This window comes from Poecilia latipinna, unplaced genomic scaffold, assembly GCF_001443285.1.
Source record: "Poecilia latipinna isolate Pla-1442-1.1 unplaced genomic scaffold, P_latipinna-1.0 Scaffold0, whole genome shotgun sequence".
Lineage (NCBI taxonomy): Eukaryota > Metazoa > Chordata > Actinopteri > Cyprinodontiformes > Poeciliidae > Poecilia > Poecilia latipinna.
In genome coordinates this window covers 566,221-584,221 of record NW_015112616.1, presented here as the reverse complement: position 1 = coordinate 584,221, position 18,001 = coordinate 566,221, and the positions used below count along the sequence as shown (strand labels likewise).

Here is an 18,001-nt window from a genome sequence, read left to right as displayed (position 1 = left end):
GGTGGCAGCAAAGCTATGTAGTAAAATATTTTTCTCTCACGTCCTAATGAGGAAGCGCCGTAGATGAGAGCAGCTTCCACAAAAAAATCATTTTTTTTTTCTTTGGCTGTTATGCAAAATTCACAAATGCATAAAAACTAAAACTATGCCAAAAGAACCATGTTTTGTGGTTTATATGTGTATTGATCCGTCCAGTTTGATTAAGAATGAGTCACTTTAGTCGTCAAGTTAATAGTTTGATATAGTTTTAAAGCCAGGCAGAGATTCAAAACTGCTGTAAAGCTTTATTAAGCTATTGTTAGTTAACAATTAATTTTACATGACTTTTCTGCATCTTAAAACACAAATTAAAACATTACTTCTTTATGGATTGTGATTGCTACCCACTGCATGGCATCCATACTTCTCATCACTGTAATTGCGGATCCATCCAAGATGTCAGAAACAATGTTTCCACTGCATAAAATCCTCCTTTACACCATTAGGCCTTTGTTTTACATGAAACATAAAGGTTTCCCAAATAAACAGACATTTTAAAATAGTTCTAACCCAGTCTATGTACTGCACTTTTCACACTTCTACTGAAAATGTGTTTTTAGATTTATTTGGAGACGTCTTTAATGTCAAAGTTTGTTTTTAAAAAGTCTCAGGTTAATGTATGTGAGCCATGTTTTGAACGGTCAAAGATGCTCAAATGGAGTCCTGAAAGAGATTAACTTATTTTAATGTTGCTGCCTATTATGACGTCTCTTTTTCTGCCTAATTTCAATTATATTTATTTATAATTTTTAAAAAAACTCAGTTAACATTAACATTTTAATGTGAGCCCTTTTTTTCTGAGTGGATAAATAACTTCATAAATAGATAAATACACATTTATGTTTTATTTCATAAATAGCTTTTTAGTTGTTCATATCTAACTTCTTTTAAATTGTTAAACCTTTACAATGATGACCTAAAGCTATGACCCAGTGATTTTAAAGGACAGAGTGCAGCTACAAGTGAGTTTTATTACCATGGCGTCTCCAAGACAAACTCATCTTCCAGAAAAACTTGTGTGATGTCACGACTGCCCACGCGCGCCTCTCCGCCCCCACGTGCTCTCCCTTCACCGTCTTCTTGACCTTCCTCTTCTCCCTCCTCCCTTAAATATCGGAGCCCAGAGGAGGCGCAACAGAGCCTGGTTGGTGTTTCACACCGGGACACTGAAGTGGAGCTAACAGGTGCGCACACAGAAGGGATGAGGACACCGCTGCTGCTCCTGCTGCCGCTCTTCCTCTGCTGCTCCGCCAGGGAGGTCCAGCAGGGCGCTGTTAGGGAATACTTCATAGCAGTGGTGGAGATCGGGTGGGACTACATCCACCTGGACGATGGGGGCCGCGCATCCGAGCAAAGGTAAGCAGTTCAGACGCTGTTGCTTGATCTAGATGATCAGGGAAAAGTGTAGTGCAGTGCTTTGACCCTAAGTTTGTCTTATGGCTAACTATTCCTTAATTTTCTCCAGAGGAAACCTCAAAACCATTCCTCAAAAATACATCAAGGCCATTTACAGGGAGTACACAGATGCTGCATTCACTGTCCCCAGACCGAGACCAGCCTGGACAGGTGGGTGGTGCACACTTTCATTTACACTTACTTAATGAGGGCAGGAAACTTGTCAGTAACATAATGAATGAATGAATGAATGAATGAATGAATGAATGAATATAGCAAGTGGTGCTTCTTGAAAGCCTTGTGAATGAAAGAACATTACTAATTCTGTGGCGTCACACCAAACCAAAAGCTTACGCAAAATTTCAGGAATTTTATTAAATTGGCTGTGAAAATGGAAATGTAGTTTGAATTTTTTATTTTTTTTATTTATCTAATTATTTAAAAGTAAAAATTATATGTAAGCATCTTAACACAAAGCAGTTGATTTCAATATATATATATATATATATATATGAAATTTCCCAAAAGACAAATATTTTAAAACTCTGCCACTGACATTATTATGTACGCCTGATATTACTTGAAGGCTTGGAGCCAAAAATGAGGGAGGAAAACTCTTATCAAGAGACAAGAGAGCATAAATATGTTATTAATTATAAAGCAATAAATGCTGCAATCCATAAATATTTCTTATTTCTCCTGATACATTCAAACAATACATGATACTACTATAGTAATATAAGTAATAATAATAATATGAAGAAGATCGTCCCTCCTCCTTCATCCGCTGTCGCTGAATCTAGCATAAACATACTTTTTCACATTAACAAACATCATATCATGTTTGAAAATGTTACAATTGTAGCATGTGATGTTATGTGATGCCAGGTATTCAGGGCCCAGTGATTGTGGCCCAGGCTGGGGATAGAGTGGTGGTCCACTTCAAAAACCTGGCGTCTCGGCCCTACAGCATCAGCCCGGTGGGGATCACCTACTGGAAGCAGTCTGAAGGTAAGCATTAATCTTTTTTTTTTTGCTCCTGGAACGCAGCAACATGGTTTGCTCACATTAGTGAGCAGCATGCCCCTCTCCTTGGTCAAATAATGAGCAACAGATTGACTCAGATGCTTGACTCATGGTAAGGCTTAAAGATCTGTTGCAGTGCAGATGAAGAAATGGAAAACACAGACAGAAATAGCTGCAAACTGACCGCTTGCTGTTTCAGTGAGTTGCATTACCATGTGGGATTATTTAACAGTTTGAGTCACTACATAGTTTCCTTTTTAAACTTGACATGTAATGAATGAAGCAGTTTTTATAACATTATTATGAATAAACTGTGAAAAAATGCTTTCAATGAACAGGAACCCCTATAAAAAAAAAAATAAATAAAAAAAACCCCTCTTGATTCTCAAGAAGTGACAGAGAACAACGGTCACCATTATCTCATGTGTGCAGATCTTTTGCGGGTTGCGGGAGCCAAACTGCTCATCTCTCTGGCTCTTGTGAGAATCTAGTACCCACGTGTGGCGCTTCATAGTTAATCCCATTCGCAGACAGCACCGGATTAGACTCTAATGCTGCTGACCGTCCCAAACCATCACTTCCTGCAAGCAGCTCGGTTCCGATAACTGACTTTATAATCTGAAAAGCTGCTTTTGTCACGTTCGGGGTTTAGCCTATTCAGACATATTCTGCCTTTGCTGTTTTCATATTCTATCACATCACAACTGGAAAATGTGACACATTTTATTTGGATTTTATCTGAAAGACCAACACTAAAGAGTGGATCATGTTAAAGTTGTTGAATACAAAAAAGAACATGTTCAGCTGTTTTGGTGTCCATTTGTCTGATTAATGTTTTTGCTGTGAGTCACTGCTTCCCAAAGAACTTTAATTACTTTCTGACATTTCTTTCCTCAATTTTTTTTTCATATCTTGAGGCTTTTAGTGGGAGCAGCTTTTACTCTTTTGATCCACCTTGGTAGCTAAAACAACTCATGGGATATCCTCTCTTTCCAGGAGCTGGATATGATGACTCCACCACTGGTCAGGAGAAGGAGGATGATGCCGTCCAGCCCGGCGGATATTATGAGTATGTCTGGGACATCAGCTTCAGCGACGGCCCGACCATCAGTGACCCTGACTGCCTCACGTACTCGTACTCCTCCCAGGTGGACACGGTGCGAGACATGAACTCCGGACTCATCGGCGCCCTGCTCATCTGCAAATCAAGTCAGTGAGCTGCTGGAATGAGTCATAAAAATACATTCATTCACAGGAGCTGGTAGTTCAGGAAGAAGTCAAATGGTTTATTTCAGATTTAAAACCTGGATATTTCACCAAGTAAGTCACCTAACTTTAAAATCCTGCATCAGGTGCTTTCACAGAGGACGGCCAGAGGAGATTCCCAGCATTTGTCCTTCTGTTTGCCGTGTTCGATGAGACTAAAAGCTGGTATGGAGAGATGGAGGAGAGGATGAGCAGGGAGAAGTTCAGGAGAAGCGATGGCAGGAACGAATACCACACCATCAATGGATACATCAACGCCACTTTACCTGGTAAGCCGCCCAACACACCGCAGAAGACGTTGCTGCATACATGCATACTGAAATGTTAAGCATGCATGCATGCTTTGCTCAGTGCTTTGCTCAGTGATTACACTGAATCCGTCTCTGTCTATGTGCAGGTTTGACAATGTGTCAGGGTAATTACCCGGTGTCTTGGCATATGATCGGGTTGAGCACTACTCCAGAAATCCACTCCATTCGCTTCCAGGATCACACAGTGCAGGTAAACAAAGACTTCAGATAAGAGGCAGTCACAGCAGACCGGTCAGGGACGTCGGCCAGATAAGATGCCTGCAGGGCGCTCAGGAAATGCCTCAGGTCTGCAGTGTTGGAGGCCTAGCAGATCTCCTTCTGGCATTTCTGTCGAGAACTGCGTGGTATTGCCAAAGTCAGTAGACAAGGTTGACCTTTATCTGTGAGATTGTGTTTCTTCATCCAAGAGCATAACAGCATCTTTGTTGGCTGCACATATAAACGGGAGAACTCTGAAAACAACTCTATGCTCTATGCTTGCTTATTGATGTTGTGTGCCCTTTTTTTTTACGCATCTGTAGAGATTTTGCAAGTTTAAATATGATGTACGGATTTCCAAACAGATATTGATTAATTGCATCTATAAACAGAAATTATGCTGCATGATAAACTCCTCCTTAGCTTTCGTTCAAAAGAACTCAGCCTGCTGGGGCAACTTAATGTCATCCCAGGTCATGTTTGAACTACTGACCTGGAATTGGCTGGTGAAGTCCTGGAACAGGCTGGACCTGCTATGGACAGCTCCCTGGACAATATACAATTACATTTATAGTTCCTTGGAAAAACCTAAGCTTTTTCACATATTATGAAAACTTAATGTGAAATGGAAGGAAGAAATGTAACTTTTTCTCCAATAGAAAAAAGTTATTTGAGTTTTATGAAAATGTTGCACCAAATTTTATTCTGAGGCATCAGTTCAAAGCAATACATACTCAATACGCCAATTTTTATTGTAAATAAATATGGTAAAAAAAACTACCTATCTATTTTCTTCCACTTCCACTAAGTAAATCTGGCCAGCAAGAACAGGCAATTGATTCAGACTGACATTTTTCTATCTCTTATATCTCATTTTCACATACAAAAAAAATATTTTTAAGGTTAAAAAAGGGTTAGTACAACACAAATTATCCTTTATTCATTAGCCAGGATTTTGCTTTTAAATTTGTAGAAATCAAAACTACAAACATCCGGCAATTTTTTACATAAATCCGGCTTGGGCTCCAGAACTTTTGAGGTTCACAGGTGATTTCAAGCTTAAACACATTTGGCTAAAAGGTTGTCTAGAAAGTAGTTTTTTATCCTTTTGTCTAAAGTTTTTATCCAAACAGTTAGTTGAGTCTAATATCTAAATGAAATCTATGTACTATAAATTGTTTATTTCCAGGTACTGACCCATCGTAAAGTCACAGTGGAAGTGACTCCAATGACATTCATCACTGCAGAAATGAGACCGGCAACCACGGGCCAGTTCCTCATCAGCTGTCAGATCCACGCTCATCGATATGGTAAAAAAAAAAAAAAAAAATCAGTTTAACTTATTAGAATATAACAACAACTCCTTAAGTTTGGAATAACCAACATTAACTGTTTCATAGATGGCATGAATGCATTGTTTACGGTGGAGAAATGCCCGGAACCCGTCACCAAGGAAGTGCGCAAAGTTAAGGAACATGATATCATCTATGACGAAAGCTCAGAATATGTGTTCAACATAGAAGAAATACCAAAGTCACAAGTCCAACCCAGATCCGGCGGAGGACCGAGTCGCCCGTTCATCCACTATATTGCTGCTGAGGAAGTCACCTGGAACTACGCTCCTCATCTGAAACCCACAGACAGGTGAGGAAATGTGGAAGGAAAAAGGGAAAAGCATAAATATTTTGTTGCTAAGCAAATTGTTTCCCTTCTTTTTCCTCTTACCAGTGAATTACAGTCCAGATATTTGCCTGCTTCTCCCCATCACCTTGGCTACACATATAAGAAGGTTGTGTATGTTGAGTACGCAGATCCATCCTTCACTGTGAGGAAGAATCCCTCTCGGACCCTGCTGGGTCCCCTACTGAAAGGAAGAGTCAACGATGAAATCCATGTGAGTTGTTTGAAAGTCTGATAAGTGCATGCTAACAATCTGCTCTATTTGGGATTTTTCTTTTTTTCTTTTTTATTTATCCACCTTTTGTTGATTTTTTCCAGATTTATTTTAGAAACTTAGCCAGTCGCCCTTTCAATATCTACTCTAATGGCCTTACCAAGATTGTTCCAGGACCGGGATACGCTGATGGTAAGCCTACGCCCTGAAGAAATCTGCATTCACTGTGTTTGTGGAGAATAAAAGAGATGTCCTCAGGCTCTGGATGCCCGCATGATGCTGATGCAAGTTTGTGTTAGCAGCAACGCAACAGGGAAAAGGAGGAAGTGTGATTTTGCTGCAAGCACAGAAACCACCAGAGTGGCACTTTCCCACAGGGGTACATCGAGGGTGAAATTAGAAAAGAATAGAATAGAATAGAATAGAATAGAATAGAATAGAATAGAATAGAATAGAATAGAATAGAATAGAAGCAGCCTTTATTGTGCACAATTCAGGTGCAACAGAAGCAAGAGATATAAATGTTTGCACCAAAAGTTAAAGTGTTAAAGCAAACAATACCTAAAAAACAAGATTAACAACAATAATAACAATAATATGCATTGCATGTACATTGAACATTAAAAAAGATAGACTAGTTACAACACAGTACTTCAATGGAGACAATCAGATGTGCAATAAGAGCGGAAATATCATTTTAAAAATGTTATTTATCTGTGTTTGCTAAAAGATTCATGTTCTCTGAAGTTTATCAATGTTGTCAATGTTGTCATCCACGCACGGGATGGGATTTATTTTGATTTTATACCATAAACCAATAAGCTCTAAATTAAATCTGTCCCCAAATTTCAGTAAAATAATTTTAACTGCTAATTCCTGTTAAAATAATATCTCTTTAAGCTCCCTGTCTTTTCATTTGTAACTTGTTTTTGCTTTCATGATATTGCATTTAACAAATCATATGACCATGTCCATATTCATTAATGGTAAGTAGATATCTGTTTATTTTAGTAGTCAATCGTAGTTACTGGCAGATGATTCTATTCTGTAAATTTGTATATTATTCACCTGTTTCTGCTAATCCATGACTGTCTGGTTTATATATGCATAAATATTTACTCATAAAATAAACAGGTGAACGCCAATCAAAAAGCTTAACTCTGAATAAAGTTTTGATCATTTAAAATATCTAAGAAAGGATATCACTACATATTATTTACTTCCAAAGGCAGTTTTTTATGACAAAATTTATATTAAAATAAAGGGCTCTTGAATTCAAAAGCAAAAAAATAAAATAAAATCTTTCAAATTTTTATTTAAAATATATTTTTTCAGTAACTACGTATTATTCTACTTCCGCTTCACCTATGCATTCGTCTTTCATGTAAAATCCTGAACAGTTCAGTAAAATTAGCAAGAACCTCACAAATCTCTGAAGATCTTCTCATTAGCATCAGCTTTTCTTCAGCCTGCTCAAATCTCTCTCAACAGCTGCCGGGTATGACCTGCGTACATTGGGAGTTCCACCCAACGGGACGTTGGGCTACACTTGGAAGCTAACTTCAGATGACGGACCCTTGGATGGAGACCCCCAGTGCCTGACTCAGCTGTATCAAAGCACCATCTCCCCAGAGCAGGACCTGGCCTCTGGGTTGGTCGGGACCCTACTCATCTGCAAGCACGACACTAATGACAACAGTGGAAGTCTGGTGAGATGAAAAACGCGTCAGACACGTACTGTCCTTACTGTCTACTATTGGCTGTAACGCTTTTTTTGTTTCTTCATTCCTTGCAGATGGACCCCGACCAGGAGCTAAGTCTCATATTTGCTGTGTTTGACGAGAACAGAAGTTGGTACTTTAAGGAAAACATGAAGAGGTCAACTCAAAGCTCCTACAACACCACAGACCCTGATTTCTATGACTCCAATGTCATCTACAGTGAGTTCCACATGTTTGCATTTGTTTTTTATTTGATCTGTTTCCACCATTGTTAGTGAAAACAAAGTCGTGTACTTTGAATGTGCCTCCCCCCCTCAGGTGTAAACGGCACCATGTTTAGCGGGCGTCAGTTTGTCATGTGTCAGAGGGACGTCCCCTTCTGGCACGTGGCCAACGTGGGAACCCAGAGCGAATTCCTCTCCGTCTATTTCACCGGAAACCTGTTTCAGTACCAAGGCCTCTACCAGTCTGTTCTCACCCTCTTCCCCATGACGGCTGTAACTGTTCCCATGGTGACAGAAGTGATCGGTGAGGGAAAAGCTCACATTTACACCCAGTTCCTAACATGAACATGTTCGCTCATTGGTTTACGGTTCAAAGCTGAACGTCTGGATTGATTTTATCATCTTAATAAGTGGGTGGACAGAGATTCTAGTTTAATTGGTGATAATTGGTGATCTGAAGTGCTGGGAGTTGCCGTTCGGTGATTCTGGATGCATTTCTTACTGAAAATAGCTTGGACCTATGATTTCACAAAGAGTGGCCTGCGTCCTGCTTCAATTTTCACTTTCATTCTTTAAACAGAAAGCTTCATCTCCATAAAGTCCAGATTTGTGAGGTGCACAAATAATTTCTGTCCAATTGACAGATCCTCACACCTGAGCTGTGGATCTCTGCAGCTCCTCCAGAGTCCTTAATAAACCTCTTCATTTTGCTATCAATGAAAACCATCTATTCTTTCCTTTCACTTCACAGTCATGAGCTCATGGGTGTTTTACGTAAAATCCTAGTAAAGTACATCAAATTATTGGTTGGAATGTGAAAAAATGTAAAAAAATGTAAAAAAAAAAAAAGTTTAAGGTCTGAACACTGCTGCATAGCACTACATCCTGACTTTGTCTTCCAGGTGAGTGGGAGATAAGTGCCTTTGACAGCAAGCTTAGAAGTCGGGGAATGACCATCCGCTACACTGTCCGCGTCTGCAGAGACTTTTCTCTGGTCGACCGCAATGACTATGAAGATATCTCTGAATTTATTGACAACGCATTTTGGCAACCGAGGGGCATTAAACCTCAGAATGGCACAATGTTGGTTCGGGTGTGCAAAAAACCTGTCGCCAACAACACTACTGGTCAAAATGCAACTTTGGGCGAAGATGAACATGGCCTGTGTCAGCTGAAGAGAGTGCAGGTGGCGTCAGTGAAAAGGGAACAAGTTCCCTCAGATGCGAGGATCCCAGAAGATGTCCTGGAAGAATTAGAGAGAGATGGTGGCTGGACAACTCCTGAAAATCTGACTAATGCAGAAGAAAACAGAGGTGGGAGACAGAAACGAGAGGCAGGCGGGAACTGGACAGAGAACAATGACATCACACCAAATGGTGACGCATCAGAAAGTCAACAGGTCCGCTCTGAAAACTTAATTTCTCCAGTGGAGGAGATGGGTGAAAACTACATCTATTCTGAATCTGAGGGTCTTTTAGACGATATGTTGGACCTTGAATACAACTTCACTGATGGCAACACAACAGAGGTCAATCTGTCCTTTGAGTATGATGACTACAACAATGAGGTACACGTTTAGTTTTTGTCTTATTCAGGACATTCCAAACTTTCTGCTTTACTACTATAAATAAATGTTTAACTGTTTCAACAGGTGAACGGTTCATCAGAAGTATTTGGCACGGGTTTAATTGGTCCGCGCTCTGGAGAAACCAAACCCCGTAATTACTACATCGCCGCAGATGAAATCACATGGGATTATGGCATCAAAACACCACATCAAGTCATTAAACCCAGGTGGGAATAAAAATCTGACCAAACTTGGGCTATTTTTGGAAAGTAGTGTATGAGTGTCTGGAATTGTTAATCTAGTAGAGACATAACTTTGCGGACTTGTAAATGAAGTTTCTGTGAAAGGTGGTTCTACAAGAGAGCAGACACAGTGATTCTTCTAACTCGCTCTTAATAATTGATTTTCCTCAAATCAGAGAGATGCGTCGGGGGATGAGGAAGTTCCTTCCTAGTTATACGAAGGTGGTGTATCGCGCTTATGTGGATAAAGACTTCAAGCAGCTCATCAACAGAACAGAGCTTGAGGAACACTTGGGAATCATGGGACCTGTCATCAGAACTGAAGTTAACGATCTCCTCACAGTGAGTTTCTTCCTCTGTAAGGAAAGAAGCACAAGAAAAGTTTTTCCTCTTCCTTCCTGCTTTCTTCTGATCTGTCATAGAAAATAGATACATTTTGTTAATGACAAGAATATAAATACATCTGATTATGAAGTCAAATCTAATGTTTCTCATCTATGCCGTGTCCTAACTCAGGTGACCTTTAAGAACAACGCCAAGAGACCCTACTCCCTTCATCTTCATGGAGTGTATGACCGCAGCCAGCATCTTAGCCCTGCAGAGAGCAGTGCATCCTCTGATATTCCTGGAGAACCTGTTCCTCCAGGACAGACCCGGACGTACAACTGGAAAATTAGCAAGTATCAAGGTCCCTCTGATCCTGAGTTTAACTGCAAGACTGGAGCTTACTACTCCACTGTGGACAAGGTCTGCTGCTCTGTTACTTACACATTCAAAAACTGATTCATGTAGCAAACATCCTCACTCAATTTCTTTGTCTCATACAGGAGAGGGACCTTCACTCTGGTCTGGTTGGTCCACTTGTGATCTGTAAGTCTGGAACATTGCAGACTAACAGATGGCAGAATAACCTCAAAATGCATCCAGACATCCAGGATTTCTCCCTGCTTTTCCATACCTTTGATGAAACTAAAAGCTGGTACCATGAGGAGAACCTGCTGAAGCACTGCTCTCCCCCCTGTCAGGCCAACACACAGGATCCATGGTACCACACCAGCAATAAGTTTGCAGGTGACTCATTGTGTTTCTTGTAAAGCTTGCTTTTTCTGCTCTGCAATGCGTCCACTAACGAAGGCAATGAATATTTTTCCTTAGCCATAAATGGCTATGTGGCCGAGACTCTTCCTGGTTTGGTTGTGGCCCAGCATCAGCCGGTGAGGTGGCACCTTCTTAATGTTGGAGGCGACAAAGAGTACCATGCAGTTCACTTCCATGGTTTGCCTTTCACTGTCCATGGTAAACAAGAACATCGTATGGGTGTCTTCAACCTGTTTCCAGGTAAAAACACACACTCAAACACACATTTGTATCCATACTTTCCCTAGAAGGGGGCCAAACTTTATTGATGTCTTTTTATGATCAATAGTGATAGTCTGGAGTTCTGTTGCATGTGTGGGTTCTCTCTAGGGACTCCAACATCCTCCCATCCTGACAGCAAGGTTAACTGGTCTCTCTAAATTGTCCTTTGGTTATTTGGACTTTTTGCCTCTGATGGACAGGCGTCCTGTCCAGACTGTACCCAACCACATGCCCAATGACTTCTGGATATAGGCACCAACCAACCTTGTGGTGCACCTGTACTGCACTTACTGCGGTTGTTTTGATGTTGCAGACTCTTGCTGCCGTCCAAACCACCCAAACTGTTGTAAACAATTTTGGCAAGCACTGAATGCCAACTTATGAATAAACAGTGGCATAAAATCAACCAAAGTCTAAAGAAAAAAACATTAAAACATCTGATCTGTAAAAACTAATAATCAAGATTAATTAATTATTTAGAAATAAATACATTTCTATGTAACATGAACTTTCTCTGTCTCACTCATTGCTCTGTTCTCATTCCTGAAGGTGTTTTTGGGACGGTGGAGATGAAACCCCCGACGGTTGGGACATGGTTAGTGGAGTGCACCATCGGCGAATACCAGCTGGCTGGGATGAGAGCCAAACTCTTGGTCTATGATCCAAGTAGGTGCACACGCGTCCTACTGACAGAAGTACTGATTGAATTGGACGCTTTTGAATCAAACTGTGTTACTGGGTTTAGACTCAGATGGGCATTAAGATTTCTGGGATGTGCGTATCTATAAGAAAAACTCCCCAAACTCAATGAGACACAAACTTCAGCATTTTTTGATTGTTCTGGTGATTTGTCATCAGTTTTTTTGAATCCTTGATATTTTTATGCTGACATCTATTGTTCTGTTTGTACCATAGTTGCCAGAATTGCTCGAACTAGAATAAAGAAATCCCTGTTGCTTGAGGTCCTGTCTTTTTCATTAGGTTTAGATAAAATAAAAATGTTCTGGGAAACTTCTATCAGTTGTAAACCATTCCTGATAAATGCCTGATAAGTAAGACATTCATCAGGAATAAATGCCTGATTTCCTATATATCACAGTGTGTAATATTTTAATTGATAGGCCATATTTTCCGGACAGTTAGTTCAGGAAATGGTAATAAATGTTTTACGCTTATTACTAACTTAAAAAATCATTTTTATTTATTAGAAATAAAAAGAATGGAACAATAAGTTAAATACATGAATCAGAGTGTTTCAGTACAATGTTTGAATCATGGCCTTCGTCAATGCCCACTCTAATTTCAGAGCTGGGTTATCCCAGAATCCCCTCATTGCTCAGGGTAATATCAGAAGTTTCATCAGTTACAGAAAAAGTCAAAACGCTGAAACGCATTTCACAACTGAAATTTAAATACTGCATGCTGTTGTTTGCTTTAAACGTGTTTACTGCATATTTTAGGAACACATTATACTGAACTTTTCTTTCGATGTTGTGACATGCAGGATGTGTTTTACCTCTGGGAATGAAATCAGGGCGGATCGAAGACTCCCAGATTACAGCATCAGATCACAGCGGTAAGGCCAGCTAGGTTTTTCTTTTATTTGCAACAGGCTTTCTAATGTGGAAGTACCAAAAGAATTAGCACAATATTCAGTCAATTTAAAGAAAATACCTCCACTTCATGAAATACAAACATCAGGAAGTACGATGGGGTTATGGTCTTTACGTTGGTTTATGTTTCTGTTTCCAGGTAGCTGGGAGCCAAGGCTGGCAAGACTCGATATGACTGGTTTTTACAACGCCTGGATGGGAAAGGGCAACAAGTCATGGTTGCAGGTAAGACGTTCTGAGCATTTACACGTGACACACGAAGCTAAAGTTTAGGTATTGTTGTGAAACATTCAGTGTAAAATCATTTGTGGTTTCAGGTTGATCTTCTGAGGCCCACCCTACTGCATGGCATCCAGACACAGGGGGTGAGGTCGAAGCTGAGGGACCACTACACCGCCACCTTCAAAGTGTCCTACAGCCTCGACCAAGAGACTTGGACCACTTACAGGGGAAACAGCTCCATTAACACCAGGGTATGTCTACAGTTCCTTAGACATCAGAGCAAAGGCTAAACAGCTATGTAATAATCTTCATAGTCCTGTTAGTCTGAACTGTTCTCTGTCTGACTGTGCTGCAGTTCAAGGTTGTTATAGTAAACCAAAACGAACAAAATAACAAAAGCTGAAACTAGAAAATTCCTGAAGAAATTTAACCGGGGCATGCCAAAGTGTGCCTGTCGGTTGGAACCCAGCGTTTTGATGCAAAAAATTAGCATTAGTTAATTCTCCACCTAAAAATTAACCAAAGTATGAAAAAACTAAAACTACTAACATAACTAATAGAAACTAAACTGAAACTAATATTTACACTACTTATAATTAATAAAAACTAACAAACCCACCGCAAAAACTAATGAAAGCTAACTGAAGACAATCAGAACGTCGCAACGAAATAAAATTAAACTACAATGAAAAATCCCAAACTACTCTGACTGTGCTGCAGAAGTTTCGTGGCAACCTGGACAGCTCCAAGACAAAGGAAAACAGATTCTCTCCACCATTAGTGGCTCGCTACATCAGGATTCATCCACACGACTACAAGCAGAAACCCGCTCTCCGACTGGAGCTGCTGGGATGCGATCTGAACAGTGAGTTGATTCAACTTTTTTTTAGCACTTGCAGAAAGTGAGAAATGACTCAGACTGTATGTTTTATGTGTGTGTGTGCATGAGCAGGCTGCTCTCTGCCTTTGGGACTTGAAAGGGGGAGCATTAATGACAGCAGCTTTAGCGCCTCATCGTTTCAGTCGTCTTTCCTGCGAAGCTGGTACCCCTTCCTCGCACGCCTGCACCAGAGCGGTGGAGCCAACGCCTGGAGGCCAAAGGTGTGTTCACCTTTTTGCAAGTATAAGTATATATACTGATTAGCATGCCGACTGCACACTGCATAAAGAAATTAATTAATGAAAACACTCAATAACCTTTCGTCTGCATTATCGGTGACATTTGGTCTCCATCAGGTGGCAAAGAAGCAGTGAAGCTCGCAAAGCGGACCATTAACCTTTCTCTCTTCACACTCCGTTATCATGTTTGGCTTCAGCTTCTCTTTCCTTTCCTCTTCAGCTTATCGTTTTAACACTTTCCAGAAGTGAACTGCAGGCGTGTGACTTGTCCTCGTGGCAGGTCGTTGAGCTGCTGTAGCACCGGAGAACAACAGAGGTCAATCTCTGGGTGCCGACCTTTGGTTATAAGATAATTCTAGGATAAGATGAACAAACAGCAAAATGTTGCATAAAACCAAAAGAATTTCAACAATGAAGGAACTGAAGTTGAAACTTTTGCCCACAACCGGTTTCCACATCGTGCCAGTAAAGAGTAGCAGAATAAATGATGCATGGGTGAAACATCGTTTTTCTATGTTTCGGTTTCTCAACAACCATCTAAATTTAAGAAGACATTAGTTTGTTGATGTTTTTTTTTTTTTTTAAGATATATAAGTGAGCAAAATCTTTTACATATTTCAAGACAAACAATTATACAATACTAGTTAAGTGAAGATATGTATATTAATCTTTCTGAAGTTTGTGCAGGAATATGGAGAAGTGTTTCTTCTTTTTTTGCCTTTTTTGTCAACATGTTTCCAACAATCAAAACAAATTTTATATCAAGCCAAGACAACCCAAGTAAATACAAAATTCATTTTTTCATATCTTAACCAATCTGGACCTATATGAAAAAGTAGTCACCCCAATAATTGTGTGTGCCATCCGGGGCACCAGCTGCCATAAAGTGTTTGTAATAACTAACGGGTTTTGTCCCACTCTTCTGGGACAATCATTTGTCCCAGAAGAGTGTTTTCCAGATTAAACAACTTGTTTTTTTAAGTTCATACCACTGCTTCTTAATAAAATGTATCTCCAGACTTGGATTAGGCCATCTTAAAACCTTCCTTTTGTTTTGTTGACCCATTAGTCACTGGACTTTTTATTATGATTTGGATCATTATCCCACTACATAATTCAGGAGAACTTAAATTTAAAGCCACAAACCAATGTCAGGAAAGTATTTTACCAAGAATGCTCAGGAACAAAATTTATGGTTTCATTTATTGTGGAAAGTCATTGCATTTTTTTTAAATAATTTATTGTGAAAAAGCCAACTTTTGTTGATCATATACTGAGCTACACAGTGAATATCCTCTTGAAATCTGAAGATGCTTCAAAATCTTGTTTGCCTCAGAACAACAACCCCCACGAGTGGCTGCAGGTGGATTTGGGGAAGGTCAAACGGATCACAGGCATCATCACGCAAGGCGCACGGTCGTTGCTGACCCAGATGATGGTAACAGAGTTTTCGGTCACATTCAGTCAGGACCGACATTCCTGGAGCAGCGTTTTGGAGGAGAACTCCCAGAGAGAAAAGGTATGCAAAAAAAATCACAAACGGTTTCCATTTAGACTCAGGCCTGCGTCACAGCTGCCAGGCTGACTCTGCAGGTTTCCCAACTCTAATATTTATTCAGTTATTCAGTGAATCAGAGCTGAGACTGCCAGGCAGATGAGTCAACCCAGTTTTTTTTTTTTTGCAGCACTAGTCTGGGTCTTGGAAAACTTTGAACTACATCTATGGATGGCTGGCAAAAGTAAAACTACAGACTGTTTCCACATGTTTTGGTCCTTGGGATTAAATTTACTTTTACAGTGTCATGTAAAAGTATTAATACCACAGCAACTTTTACAGGTTTACAAGCAGAAACATTTTGCATTTCATTGGGATTTTAGACAAACACAAAGTAGTGGAGTGGAAGGAAAATTATACATGGATTTAAATTTGAAACGTGTGAAGAGAGGTCATGCAGGGCAAACAGCAAGCATGTGAAAGAAGATGCTAAAATTGAATACTTTGCTCTGCGTGCAAGTTACTATTTGTGGTGGAAAACTAAAATGTCACATCTCATCTTCCACCTGGACAACAAGCCTAAGAAATACAATGCTTTTTTTCTTTTTTTTTTTTTCTTTTTTTACATCAATCCATCTTCATGTGTTAGAGTCCAGGCCCAGATCAAATAGAAAATATGTGCTGGGACTTGAAAATTGTGTGTTCAAATACAATTTCCATCCAATCTGTTTAAGTTTGAGCTATTTCCCAAAGAAGAAAAGAAAGAAAGAAGACAAAAGTGTTACAAACATTGTTACAAACAATGTGCAGCTTCATCATTTTCCTTCAGTTTCACAATGTTTCTCTGCTTTATGCTTTTCTGTTCTGTTTGTAATGAGACAAAATGTGAGAAACTTCAAGAGCTGAGAGTATTTTTCTGAGGAACTGCATGCACTGACATGATAAATGCCATCTTTCTGTGCTGTTTCCTGACTTCTTGCTCTTCCTTTTCCTCATCAGATCTTCACAGGCAACAACGATCCAGATGAGGAAGTTTTCACAGTTTTCGAGCCTCCTTTGTTCGCCCGCTACCTCCGTATCCACCCACGGGGCTGGGTCAACGACATCGCCCTCCGCCTGGAGGTGTTGGGCTGTGACACCCAGCGGGGGGTCGGACTGCCCCGGCAGTAAACACTGGCGCCAGCAACAGCAGCTTTTAGGTTTTAACTGGACCTTTTTTTTTTCTGTGAATTTTGCTGGATAATGAGATGATGTAGCGCACTTAAGTTACAATTTGAAGCTGTTCCCTCTGTAGGCAGAACATTGTTTACATTTTCACTTGTTTTCTTTCTGACACTGTGATATTTGATGAAGGGCACACTTATGCTAAGCTCATAGGGAAGTAGGTGTTTTTGGAAAGCTTGATTTTGATTATGCTAAAAAAAAATAAAACATTTTGAATGTAAGCAGGTGTAAATATTTCAGACTTGGGTTGCTTTTTACTGTTTGACTATTTTTATATCATTGGAAAAGTTGTATTTTCTCTGCTTTAATTGAGATATTAAACTGAGTTTCATGACACCTTCAACATGTGTCAAGCGTTTATTGCCAGAAACGTACGCAGATAGGCACTAGGAGGTGCTAGAGTACCTGCTCTGTTTCTTCTGTACAAAAAAGAATCCTTCTGAAATCTTTTTTGTTTTTTAATAGTGCACCATCTGACGCCAAACAATAACATATGGCTATTGATTTTAAATAGATTTATAGATATTACATTATAGCTGTTCCTGTAAAAGAACAAAATCACACTTGTGGCACAAGTTGCCTTATTTCCCACTTAATCACCTGCACCCTAGAATATCTGTGCACACCACTGCTTGTTTTTGTTTTTCTTTTCTTCTTACCAGAAGCCTTCTCATGTTTTTCCCCCTTTTTTCCCAAGCCCCTTCATTCTTCATTCAGTCCTGATATGTTGTTTTTTCTTATCCACCTCCAAGAGGCCCTCCTGGCAGAAACAATGAGACGGTGGAGCTCCAACATTGTTCTGTCATAAGTTAAACTATGCAGCTCTGTTGCCCAGAGGAAGTACGAGTTTGTTCACAGACAAAATAATTGGGCTGTGGGACTGGAAGGCAACTGGTCGGATCGACACGGTGTTTGTACCATAAGACCTGACCAAAATGTGTCACCTCATTATCGGTCAGGAAGTTTCCAGGCAGGCGGGAGGTGTTTGGAGGTTAAGAGCTCCTGTGGCAGGAGCACATTGTACCTGGTTGTCACGCTTTATCTCTCTGAAAACACAGACTGCTCTCAAAAACACAAACAGCATCT

At 40.0% G+C, this 18,001-nt stretch overlaps 1 protein-coding gene across 1 annotated transcript; it reads left to right on the top strand.

The window, feature by feature from the left end:
• Positions 1–1,167: 1,167 nt before the first annotated feature.
• Positions 1,168–17,258, top strand: f8 (coagulation factor VIII, procoagulant component). The gene is made up of 27 exons (XM_015028440.1): positions 1,168–1,395; positions 1,505–1,605; positions 2,323–2,445; positions 3,457–3,669; positions 3,813–3,995; positions 4,124–4,227; positions 5,425–5,545; positions 5,636–5,879; positions 5,964–6,129; positions 6,234–6,321; positions 7,621–7,838; positions 7,925–8,069; positions 8,169–8,378; positions 8,977–9,641; positions 9,726–9,868; positions 10,060–10,225; positions 10,400–10,630; positions 10,711–10,954; positions 11,039–11,221; positions 11,792–11,908; positions 12,747–12,818; positions 12,995–13,080; positions 13,173–13,328; positions 13,798–13,942; positions 14,030–14,178; positions 15,533–15,715; positions 16,691–17,258. Exons 1-27 carry the CDS (start codon positions 1,241–1,243, stop codon positions 16,859–16,861), a joined length of 4,782 nt encoding a protein of 1,593 aa, XP_014883926.1. The 5' UTR covers positions 1,168–1,240; the 3' UTR covers positions 16,862–17,258.
• Positions 17,259–18,001: the final 743 nt, after the last annotated feature.

Bases quoted from the DNA above. Each gene is read 5' to 3' on its own strand.
- f8 (XM_015028440.1), top strand. From the start codon at position 1,241: ATGAGGACACCGCTGCTGCTCCTGCTGCCGCTCTTCCTCTGCTGCTCC. The intron at 2,446-3,456 runs GTAAGCATTAAT...CTCTCTTTCCAG, and splicing joins CTACTGGAAGCAGTCTGAAG to GAGCTGGATATGATGACTCC. The intron at 5,880-5,963 runs GTGAGGAAATGT...TCCTCTTACCAG, and splicing joins CATCTGAAACCCACAGACAG to TGAATTACAGTCCAGATATT.